The following is a 12,384-nucleotide window of genomic DNA, read 5'->3' on the forward strand; positions in this document are numbered from 1 at the left end:
TGTATTTTATCAAAGGTTTTTTCTGCATCTATTGAGATAATCATGTGATTTTTGTCAATTTGCTTGTTAATATGGTCAGTTATGTGGATGGTTTTCCTAATATTGAACCATCCTTGCATTCATGGTATGAAACCTACCCAATCATAGTGAATAACCCTCCTGATCACTTGCTGGAGTCTTTTTGCTAGTATCCTATTTAAGATTTTTGTATCTATATTCATTAGGGAGATTGGCCTATAGTTTTCTTTCTCTGTTTGTGACCTGCCTGCCTTTGGGATCAGTACCATATTTGTGTCATAAAATGAATTTGGTAGAACTCCTTCTTGGCTTATTCTGTCAAATAGTTTGTTTAATATTGGGATTAGTTGTTCCTTGAATGTTTGATAGAATTCATTTGTAAATCCATCAGGACTTGGGGATTTTTTCTTAGGGAGTTCTTTGATGGCTTGTTCTATTTCTTCCCTGTATCTTTTAACTAGGTTTATTTTTACTTTGGCTTTGTCACATACCATGATTGCGACTCCTGCCTTCTTTTTATAAGTTGATGCCCAATAGATTTGGCTCCATCCTCTCACTTTCACCCTATGCGTGTCTACCTTCCTCATGTGTGTTTCTTGTAAACAGCATATGGTGGGGTTTTGGATTCTAATTCACTCTGCTATTTGCTTGCATTTTATGGGTGAGTTCATTCCATTCACATTCAGAGTTATGATTACTAGCTGTGTATTTCCCAGCATTTTGATTTCTACTTCTGGTCCTGCCTTTTCTTCTTTCACTATTTCCTTCTACACCAATGTTTGTTTTTAGTTAGTCCCCCTAGTTCCCACCCTTATTTTACTTCCCTTTCTATCCCCCTCCCTTCTTATTCCCCCCTTATTTTCCCTGTAGTCTTTCTAAAATTACCCCCCCATCCTCTCCCTCCCTTGTACTGCTTCCCTCCCCACCAGTCCATTTATTACCCTTCTACTCCCTTATAAGGCGCAAATCTATTTTCTTACCCAATTGATTGGATTGTTCTTCCCCCTTTGGGTCAATTTCAAAGCACATAAGAGTTGAGTATTTCCTATCTCCGACCTCTTTATTCTTCCAGTGTATTGATGTCCTTACCCCTCCTGCCATGAGCTTCCTTGTGACATACAAATTTACCCCCATTTGTTTCTTTTCCTATTCCTTTTAGTATTAACCTCTTTTTTTTAGCTCTAGTTGTATGTGTGTATGTATGTATATATATACATACATACACACATACATGTATATGTTGTATGTGTGTATGTATGTATATATACATATATACATACATACACATACAACATATACATATACATATACATATATATACATACATACACACATGTATGTGGATTTATGCATGCATATATCTATATACCTATTTATGTCTTGTCCTTTCATCCTATACAGTTTGTAAGAATTCTTCTCTTTTGTTGAATGAGCATACTTTGCCCTGTAAGAATATAGTCAGTTTTGCTGGGTAGTTGATTCTTGGTTGTAGACCTAGTTCCCTAGCTTTCCAGAATATCATATTCCATGCCTTTCGGTCCTTCAGTGTGGATGCAGCCAGATCCTGCATTATCCTCACTGTGGTTCCATGGTATCTGAATGACTTCTTCTTGGCAGCTTGTAGTATCTTTTCTTTGATCTGATAGTTCTTGAATTTGGCTATAACATTCCTAGGTGTTCTCAGTTGGGAATTGAGTACAGGAAGTGTTCTGTGGATTCTTTCAATCTCCACTTTTCCCTCTTGTTCTAGAATATAAGGGCAGTTTTCTTGAATAATTTCCTATAATATTGTGTCCAGGCTTTTTCTTTTGTCATGGTCTTCTGGTAGAACAATGATTCTTAAATTGTTTCTCCTCGAACGATTTTCTAAATCCTCTGTTTTGTGAATGAGAAGCTTCATATTTTCCTTAATTTTTTCATTCTTTTGGTTTTGTTTTATAGTGTCCTGCTGCCTTGTGAGGGCACTTAATTCTAGTCATTGTATTCTGGTTCTTAAAGATTGGATTTCATCCCTGGCTTTTTGGTCATCCTTCACTTTCTGGTCTGATTTTCATCCTCTTTGCCTCATCTTTCATCTTCTTTGCCTCATCTTTCATCTCCTTTGCCTCATTTTCCAGCTGGTTGATTTTGGCTTTCAAGACACTATTTTCTCGTTTTAGTTCAAGTGCCTCTGTTTCAAGATGACTTATCTTAGTTTTTAAGTTCTTTTCCCAATTGTCTTCAGCCTCTTTTAATTGTGTTTTGAATTGCATTTTGAGTTCTTCCAGTCTGTATCCAATTCGCTGGGATTTCTGATTTATCATTTGCTGATCCCTCCTCCTCTGTTCCATTCGCTGTATAGAAGCTGTCTATTGTAATTTCTTTTTTCTTTTTCTGTTGTTTGCTCATATTTAGCCCCTCTTTCCTCCCCATATTTGTCTTTACTCTTGCTCCTCTCATTTTTTTTTTGTTTTTGGGGTGTTCTGTCAATGTCCCCTCTTGGAACTTTGACAGAAGATCTCTAGGTACAGTCTCTGGGGGAGGGTTGTTGCTGGTTTGAGCTTCCCTGTCCTCTGGAGGCTTTTGATTGGATTAAAGACCAGCAGTCAATGAGGGAGGGGTGTGGAGCCTGGGCTTCCCTGAGTTCTGAAGAGTTTTGATGGGATTAAGTTCAGCTGGATTGGGCTAGGTCAGTGGTTCTCAACCTTTCTAATGCCCTGACCCCGCAATACAGTTCCTCATGTTGCAGTGACCCCAAACCAAAAAATTATTTTAGTGGCTACTTCAAAACTGTAATTTTGCTACAGTTATGATTCGGAATGTAAATACCTGATATACATTATGTATTCTCATTGCTACAAATTGAGAGGTTGAAAACCGCTGGGCTAGGTGTTCTCTGAGGCCAAATCCTCCTGGAAGGCTGGAGCAAATATGGAGGATATCCACAGCTCTGGCCAGACTGCCAGCTCTATGCTCCCTCTCTAGCTTCCTCCCCATCATCTGTGTTCGACGCTCTGAGCTTGGCACAGCCCTGCCCGCAAGGTACACCCTCCAGACCAGCACCTTTGCCCACCCAGTGGTTCCCGCTGCTGCTGGAGTCTCAGCACTCTAGGTGGGTAGGGGGAGGGGTCCTGGGACCTTCCTTCTGCCTTGTCCTTAAACCCAAGTGTTCTCGGATTCCGGCTTTGGGGGGAGGGGTACCTTTTGAATTGAGTCCAACAGGAGGCTAGGTTTGATTTTCATTCCTCTAGGAGCATTCAGTTTGTGATCAGTAAGGAAGGGTATTCAGAGGTCTGAACTTCTGCTCCTTCTAAGCCACCATCTTGACTCCACCCCAGCACCCTGCTAGTTAGAAATCTCAGACCTAGGCTAGGTTGACCAGAAACCCAGTGAGATCCCGACTGATGCTTTTTTATCCTGAGATTGAATAGAGTTTTCTCATATGTGCATCTCAATCCATATGTCTTATATGAAACTTAGCCTTGCACTGCTCAGTCAGTGATTGTTTACATATAGTTGGGGAGGAATAGGACACCTCTTTTCTTGCATTCAGGGAGCTGTACCTGTGCACTCCCCCTCCCAATGTGGGAAATCCCTAATCTTTTATCCAATTAGAAATTCAGTGTTGTGTCAGTTCCTTTTAATTAATTGGTCTTATTTGATGAATTGTTTTTTAACCTATAGAAATTTTTCTCCCCCAGTATTTGAGGTCCAGCCCTAAGTCAAAGAAGGGACTTCTTGGTCCTGATGTGTTAAACAGTTGGCATGTGCTGCTTAATAAATCCATATGCTCAGAAGATGAAACCTTTGCTTCCTCAGTCATGTCTTCCTTTTTTTAGTATACAACTTTTCAAGTTATCTTAGACATTCATGGTTTCATATACCACTTTTTTTGTTTTTTCTTTGTATTTGACATGTTTTCTCATATTTGTTGTTTATGAAATTTATAATGAATAACAAAGCAAAAAATATCATCTTAGTTACTTAGGCCACTGAGAGGTTAAGGGCCTTTCTAGAGTCACATAGCCAGTATCGGTCAGGGTAGGACCTAACCCCATGTCTTGAGTATTCCCAGGCCAGCTCTCTGTGTACTATGTCAAATTGCCTCAGTATCACAATAAGGATTGTTATTATTCTTGCACTACAAATACCACTGCTTCCATAGTCATTTACTCCTTAAGTGTCAAAGGCTGCCTAAGCCAGTCTGGTTTGGTCCCCCTACGTAGCATGCAATGGTTGGGCTGGCTTTTGCCATACCTCTAGGAATCCTTGAATGTAGGTGACTAGGTCTGACTCTTTCCGTGAAGCTTCTGTGCCAGGAAGTCAGCCCTTTTCTGAGTCCTTTGGTGAAAGTCTATTATCTCTTCACTTAGACTGCTCTCCTTATTCTGTGACCACCTCATGTTCACCTAGTTTTTATTTTAATGGTCTCACTTCCAAGTTTTTGCCTATGCCAGTCATCACTTGTTTTGGATGGTCAAGCTGAATATATTGTTCAGAATATTCTTAGGGCCTGAAAGGGGGGGATGGGAGTTGGTTCGTTATATATACCCCAGAATGAGTAAGGATCATCTTCTACCAAACCACCAACTGGAATCAGGTGTGGGAGTAGCAGCTTTAGCCGTAACCATGACAATATGGTAACACGGAGTCTGGGAAAATATTTTATCCATCGTAAAAAAGACTAATATTTTGAATGGGTAGATTGAGTCAGATAATGTCAGTTCCCTAAATACCTTCTTTGTTGCCTATGCTTCCAGTACTGACCTCCCAACCTGAATCTCTACTTTTGTAAATGATTTTTCACTTTGCACCTATCCCTTGGTGTTGGAGCTTTAAAGCAGTCCTGATGACTGCCCTTTGAGACTCTTTTTGCTTTATATCTGATTCAGTCCCCTCCTGTCTTTCCAGACCCAGTCACTGTCCTAATCATTAGTGTACATGCAGTTCAGAATACAAGACAATTAATTATTTGTCTCCTTATTCCAGATTGATGGCAGTAGCTTTCTAGTTGGTCTCTGCTTCTAGTCAATTCTCTAACTTTTCCCTAACCTTCTTACTCTGAAAGATGCCTCTGCACCACTGTAGCACCTTCCTCTGATTGGCGAGATCCTCCCTGGAACCTGGATTTGAGGAAATGCCCAAGGCAGCCATACTCACTTCCCTTTTGGATTCACTCCTGAGTCCCTGGACTTCTCCATCTTCCTTCCTCCACTACCTCATTCCTTTTTCAGCTCCCTTTTGTTTTCTTCTTGAGTTAAAATGTAAACTTTTTGAGGGCAATGACTATCTTTCTTTTGTCTTATATTATTTGTATTTTCAGCTTTTGGCACTATGCCTTGCACATAGTACTTAATAAATGCTTATATCTTTTTATTTATCAAGTGTTTTATCCCTTCCTTTATTCTTATATACATTGCTTATTAACTCATAATATCTTCATGTTGCCAAAACTCTTCTTGTCGTTCTAGGTCTTCCATAAACTATCCTGCCTTTTCCATTAAACCTTATTTATCATTATTCTCCACTAAAGACTATGCTACTGTTGAAGAAGTCAACTATCTAATAATAGTATATACCATGATAATTTCTATCTCTATTTTTTCTTATCCTGCCTTCTTCTCTATTATCCGTCTCTCAACACACCCTAATCTAATACCTTTAATGTAGAGTTGCCCTCCTTTTCCCCAGTCATCGTCCCATTCAAAATCACTGCATCTTGCAACATAACTTGAGAGCCATCACCTTCAAGCCTTTCTTAATTAATCTAATCCTTAATAATCTTTCCCTTCTCTAAAGACCTGTTTTCTTACACATGTTTTCTTTTTTTCTTCAGTTGAAGATGTATATGTATGTGAATGCATATATATTCCCAGATAAAATATCATCTCCTTAATATAGCCCATACTTTTCTTCTCCTAGTGATCAGCCAAGTACTCTACTAGGCCTGGTAGAAGTTTAAAAAGCAAAAGATGAAATAGCCCAGAAATATCAATGAAAGAAGAAAAGGATTCATATGTAAAAATATATATAGCTGTTCTTTCTTTGTTATTGCAGAGAACTGGAAACTATGGAGGTGACCATGAACTGGAAATGGCTGAATAAATCATGGCATATGAATGTGATAGTATTAATTCCAACAGTCTAGCCTTACAACTCTTCTGCCTTGGAACCGATAATATCAGTAACTATGCTATTAGAGTTCATTTTAGAAAAACCTGAGAAAATTTGTATGAACTGATAGAGTAAAGCAAGCAGAACCAGAATAGTTTATATAATAACAACATTGTAAAGACAAGGATGGGAAGGAAATAAGCATTTATGTGGCACTTGATGTTCCAGGCACAATACTAAGCCCTTCTTACAAATATCTTATTTGATCCTCACAACAACCCTATGGGGTAGGTACTATTATTGTCCCCATTTTGTAGATAAGGAAATGAGACAAATAGAAGTAATTTGCTCAAAATAACAAAGATAGCATCAGATGCTGAATTTAAACTCATCTTCCTGATCCAAGCACAGCTTTCTATTGCACCACCTAGCTGCCTTATCTTTGAAACAAAGATTTTCAAGAATTTGAGAATTCTCATAAATGCCATGACACTCTCCCAGAACACCAATAAGAAAGCATGTTACATACCTCTTGATAGAGGTGACCAACTTGAGGTTCAGAATTGAGATATAGATATATATGACATAGCCAGTATATGGTTTTATTTTGCTTGGTTATACATATTTATTATAAGGATTTTATTTTTCTTTTAATTTTTTTCTCAGTGGGAGTCAGTTGAGGAAAAAACCAGATTTTTGTTAATTAAAAAAATTATATATAAATTTTTTAAGCAGTGCTTGACCCAAAAGGTGAAAAACATTACAGGTTGAACAAACTTTTTTAAAATCCTTACTTCAGTCTTATAATAGATACCAGGTATCAGTTCCAAGGCAGAAGAGGAGTAAGGGCTGAGCAATTGAAATTAAGTGACTTTCCCAGAATCACAGAGCTAGGAAGTGTTTGAGGCTGCCCTTGGCAGTCTTTAAATAAATACCTAATATAACACTTCTTTGGCCTTAATGGTGTTCCCCAAAATTTGAAGGCCTGTAAAGATCAACTTACACTTTTAATATGATCCATCAAGTTAAATTACTCATCTGTCTTGATCCTTTTTGTTCTTGTCTGCTATTTCTCAGGAAAACTAATCAAGATAACTAGTTAAAAAGAAGTTAGATTGTCTTAGACAATGGTGTTTTTATTTCACTGTGCTTCCTATTAGATACATAGGCTAGTTTCAGTTTCTGCTACAACTTGTTTTTTTAGAATAGTAAGTTAATGAGGAAGTTTCTTACCTTAAAGAGAGTTGAGAAATATGTGCTTGGACTATCGTTGATGAAGAGGGTCATGATTTTGTTAATGCTATTTTGTGTCCTCATTATTTTAGGCCTTTTTAGCCACTCTTTTTGGTGGGGATCAGTTGGTCAGGAATGGGCTGGTTAATTGTTCACCACTTGATTTTTAGAATCCTGGAAGAAGTACTTTAGAATATATTTCATGGGGGAACCGGGGTGGCTTTGTGGATTAAGAGCCAGGCCTAGAGACAGAAGGTCCTAGGTTCAAATGTGGCCTCAGACACTTCCTGACTGTGTGATCCTGGACAAGTCACTTTATCCCCATTACCTAGCCCTTACCACTCTTTTGTTTTGGAACCAACACACAGTATTGATTCTAAGATGGAAGGTAAGGGTTTAAAAAAAAAGAATATGTTTCACCCTGCTTTGTGTAGCAAGATCTGCCCATTTGAAAAGCATGCAGATTACCTTCATCTTCTTTTCATTGGTAATATGCAAAACTGAATAATAATACATATTTTGTCTTATATTTAGTATTCAATATAAAACAAAATAGAAGAAAACATCCATATCTTTAAGAACTTCACGTGTGACCAGTCTAATTATTAATAAGTATTTCATGAGAGAAACATTTTGGATCTCAAGAGAATGTTTTGTGGGGTTTTAATTTCTTTTGAGCATTAGCTAACCCATCTAGATAATGTGGAACATTCAGCTATTCTTGAACATTAGCTAAGAAATAACTTTCCTCCTTCTCCATCTTAATTTTGCTTTTTTACCATTTGCTTGAATTTGGCATATTATAAACTTGAAAATACACTTTGCAATTCCAACATGCTATTTATTTAGTTAATGATTATTGACACTCTGGTACCTTTAAAAGCCTTTCTTATCATTTTGCTGCTTATACATCACATTAGAACGCTATGACACCATAAACAAATTCCAGACAGCACAGAAAGACCAGTTTAAGATATGATTAAGATAATACAATCATGCCTAAACATTATGTAATATGGGATTTTTACATGGATTTTCCCTTTTATTCAAACATTGCTAAGGATTTGAAGTGTTCATTACCAGCTGGACTTGGTCTATCAGAAACCCAAATTACATCTCATGGCTTTGACAGCACCAAAGAAGGGGTCATTGAAGCAGGACCATTTCAAGGTAAGAGCCCTCTACTCCCTTTTTTAACTATAAAAAAAATCATCTAATAAATAACTCCATTACATTTTATTAATGCCTCAAATGCTTTTAGCTATTAACAAGCCAGTATTATGTAATCATCATTATAATCCTCAAATGATCAAAATAGTTTTTAATAATCTTCATGTAAACGATTCAGTATTCACAACACAGTTTCTTTTGGCCATATATTTTCATGTAACTTAAAAAATAGTTCTAAAATCTTTAAGAGCATAATCAGTATAATAAATATCAACACTGAAATCTTTTTCAGGCTTAAGGGAATGCTAAGGGATTTTTTTTTGTTTTTTTGTTTTTTTGTTTTTGTTTTGCGAAAAATAGAGAGGGGGAGTAGATTTATGATTTCATTGGTATGGAGGACTAGCAGGTGAGAAAACCCCTTCTACCAATGCAAGTTGGCAGCATCCATGCAACCTAATAGCATTAGAAAGTTGTCCAGAACACTAAAAGCTATAAATTTGATTTGGTTTGTGCATATATGGATTTCCTTTATATTTTAAGGCAATTGATTAAGGTTATACAAGTGGTCATATGCAGCTTTGTGATGGAGCAGGATGGGGGAGCTATAAAGCTATTTTAGTAATATATTACCCATGTAGACAAGATTTTTCTCATCCTTTGACTTAATAACATGAAATATTTAAAGATCCCTGATTTCATAGGTGTGAGTACTTTTTTATGCAAATCACTCGTCCTTATTTAACTTAATAGATGGGCTTTATGAATTGCCTGAGAGGCCTAGAGTGGTCCTCTCACAATAGTCAATCAGTGAATCCACAGATGTTCATAAAATATATGCTACCTGCTGGATACCATACCAGTTGCTAATGATACAGGTATAAGAGTTAAAAAAACTCCTGCCCCAATGGAGCTTGCATTCATTCTGATGAAGTCTTACAGTCTATCACACTTTAAAAATCTGGTATATATACTTGTGTAAGTTGTTATCTTTTAAGTAATATTTTTGGTTTTTTTTTTAATCCCAATATAGTCAATCAAATAAAGTTATGAAATACATCTCTTTGCAGTGTATCCTATTAACAAATATTTAGAATAAATTTACATATTTTTATCTAAATTTAAAACTAAATATACAAGTGACATCATTTTCTTTAATCCTTACTATTCAAAAAAAGGAGCACATACATGTTCTTACTAAAATGAAAGTTAAAAGATTGAAAATGCTCAATGAGCAACTGGTAGTGTTGTCTTCTTGATCTAAAGCAGTTCCACTTACATATACCATCTTTTAAGGCTGTTTGACCAAAAAAAAATCACACATGAAAAATATTTTATGTGTTAGCATTTTCACTTAAACAGTTTAACTGACACATGTTGGTTACATGTCTTTTTTTTTTTAACAGGAGCAGTGCAAAATAATGCCATAAAAAAAATCTGGCCATTTTTTTTTACCTTAGAAGCAACTTAATAATTTAAACTTTAATAAACATATAAAAAATCAAAGTGTTTTGGATTTTGGAAAAATACTTTTAAGGAATTTTTTTCAAAATGAATATAACTCCAAAATAGGTTTAAAGGAAAGCACTCATTCTGCTATAATTATAATTGTTGAAGCCCATCTTTGGTTCTATGTTTATCTACACTGAAGGATGGAGAAATTGGACTAATACCAAAGATTTTCAACAGTAATAATTAAAGGATCTGAAACTAGGACCTGGGGACATATGATAGAGCAGTTAAGAACTACAAATGTATGGTATAATAACTGGCTTTCAGGTAGGCGATGATTTGTTATACAGGTAACATGGGCAAGCTATTTTCTGCAGAGGATAAAACTTATAGAAGAAATTGAACTGAAAATGTAAGGGGGAAATTTTCACATTTTACTAAGAATTTAGTCAGTAGGCATACGCCTACTGTGTATTACACTGCAAAGCACTGGGATGGGGATACAAAGAATATTAAAGGTAGTCTCTGCTGTCAAGGAATTCAGTCTAGAAGATATGTTCAGACAAACTATATCTAGAGGGTAAATTGTAAATAATTAGCAGAGGGAACACTAGAATGAAGCAAGGCTTCAGGCTACTAAGAAAGGCTATGAAATTAATGAAAGTAAAGACAACTAGCTTTTTTTTTACTCTTACTTTCTGTCCTAGTAACAACTCTAAAGGGTACCCAAATGAACTTAAATGACTTGCCTAGGATCACACAGCTAAGTAAAGAGTCTTGTGGCCAGATTTTAACATAGGTCCACCCAACTCTAGGCCTGACATTCTGTCTAGTATATCACTTACTTAGCCAGTCGTATTTTAATAGGAGTTTACCTATGTCTTGACTATTTTAAATAGTATCTTTTCTTAAAATGCTATATATGCTAGATTATCATTCTAGGTCAAGAATTCCATGAATAACTTTTTTTTCAACACTGTAATTAGTGGAAAGAACAGTGAACTTAAGAGTTGAGAACTCATGTTTTAATGTGACTCTGCTACTGCTAGTTGTTTGCTTTACTCATTAGACTTTCAGGATCTGACTCCTTATCAAACATTGAAAAGTTGTTTCATTTGGGTTTATCTCAGAGATTCCCATGTCCTTAAATGCTTTTAAACACTTATGAGGAAAGTATAGCATACTGAAGTAACTGACTTAGGCACATATTTTTAATTAGTTTTTACTGAATTTACTGAAATTGAAATTTTCATTGTATTGGTAGATACCATCCAAATTTAAATTTCTTAATTTCACCATTATTTTGGTTGAAAATCAAAAAGTATTTTATTCAGGAGAGCAAAATACAACCTTAAAAGTTTCAATAAGATGTCATCTATGTGAACATTATCATATACAATTCCTTAAAAGATGAAAGAAATTTCCTCATATATTAAGTGTGGTGATTGGTTTAGATGAATTCTAAGGACCTTTCTAGCTGTCATTCTGTGATCCATAACAGGTGGACTTTTTGGACAACCTGTTGAATACAATCCCACATACTGCCTTTAGACTCCAAAGCATTTTCTCATAATGACCATATGAGATAGGTGGTGTAAGTATTTTATGGGTGAGGAAGCCCAGACACCAGGAGGTTAAGTGACAGCAACACAAGTTGCAAGCAGCAGAGGAAGGATTTGATCACTGGTTCTCTAATGCCAGAAGTGGGTTGTACCATGGTTTCAAGTGGACTTTTCAATATAAAACTACCAATGTACCAGGTACTGTTCTGAGCACTGCAAAATTATTATCTCATTTGATCTTCACAACAATCCTGGGAGGTAGGTACGTACTATTATTATCCCCATTTTATATAGATGATGAAGCTGAGACAAAAAAGAGGTTAAGACACATGCCCAGGGGTTGCACAATTAGTAAGTGTCAGAGATTGGATTTGATCTCAATCTCTTGAGTCTAGCCCAGGTACTCTATCCACTGCATCATCTAGTTGCCTTCAGTGTACATTGAAGAATGATGAAATTGTTTACTATATAAGTAGTGAATAGGAATACGTTCATTGCTGATTGATAAGAAAGAGACTCATGAATAGATTTTAATGTGTGCTAATTCATTCATATTTTTCCATAACCCTATGATTATTATCACACAAAATACAAACAATAAGATGTGAATACAAAGATATTTGCTACAGAGTCTAAAGGGAAAAGGGGGTACTTTCTAAGAAGGCAAAGGCCTCTTGTTTACAAATGACTGACACAGATAGTATCAAGCCCTGGAACATTAAGATCTTTAATCGCTCAGAAGAGTTTAACTCTGTTATCCACCATCAAGTAGACAAAAGAATCCTTATTTTGGCACTTAAACAAAATGGTGGGATAGTATGTTGAAAGAATGTCTAACAAGTTACTCTCCACCCTCCAT

The 12,384-nt window shown here is 36.2% G+C and overlaps 1 protein-coding gene across 7 annotated transcripts in view; it reads left to right on the plus strand.

The window, feature by feature from the left end:
- Positions 1-12,384, plus strand: part of ARFIP1 (ADP ribosylation factor interacting protein 1) — a 174,040-nt gene that overhangs the window by 57,873 nt on the left and 103,783 nt on the right. For all 7 annotated transcript variants that reach the window (XM_056802774.1, XM_016423169.2, XM_007496231.3 and 4 more), the window contains one exon: positions 8,406-8,514. In XM_056802774.1, the coding sequence (XP_056658752.1) occupies positions 8,406-8,514 (109 nt within the window). The remainder of the gene's footprint in view (positions 1-8,405; positions 8,515-12,384) is intronic.

Source organism: Monodelphis domestica, chromosome 6 (genome assembly GCF_027887165.1).
Source record: "Monodelphis domestica isolate mMonDom1 chromosome 6, mMonDom1.pri, whole genome shotgun sequence".
NCBI classification, from domain to species: domain Eukaryota; kingdom Metazoa; phylum Chordata; class Mammalia; order Didelphimorphia; family Didelphidae; genus Monodelphis; species Monodelphis domestica.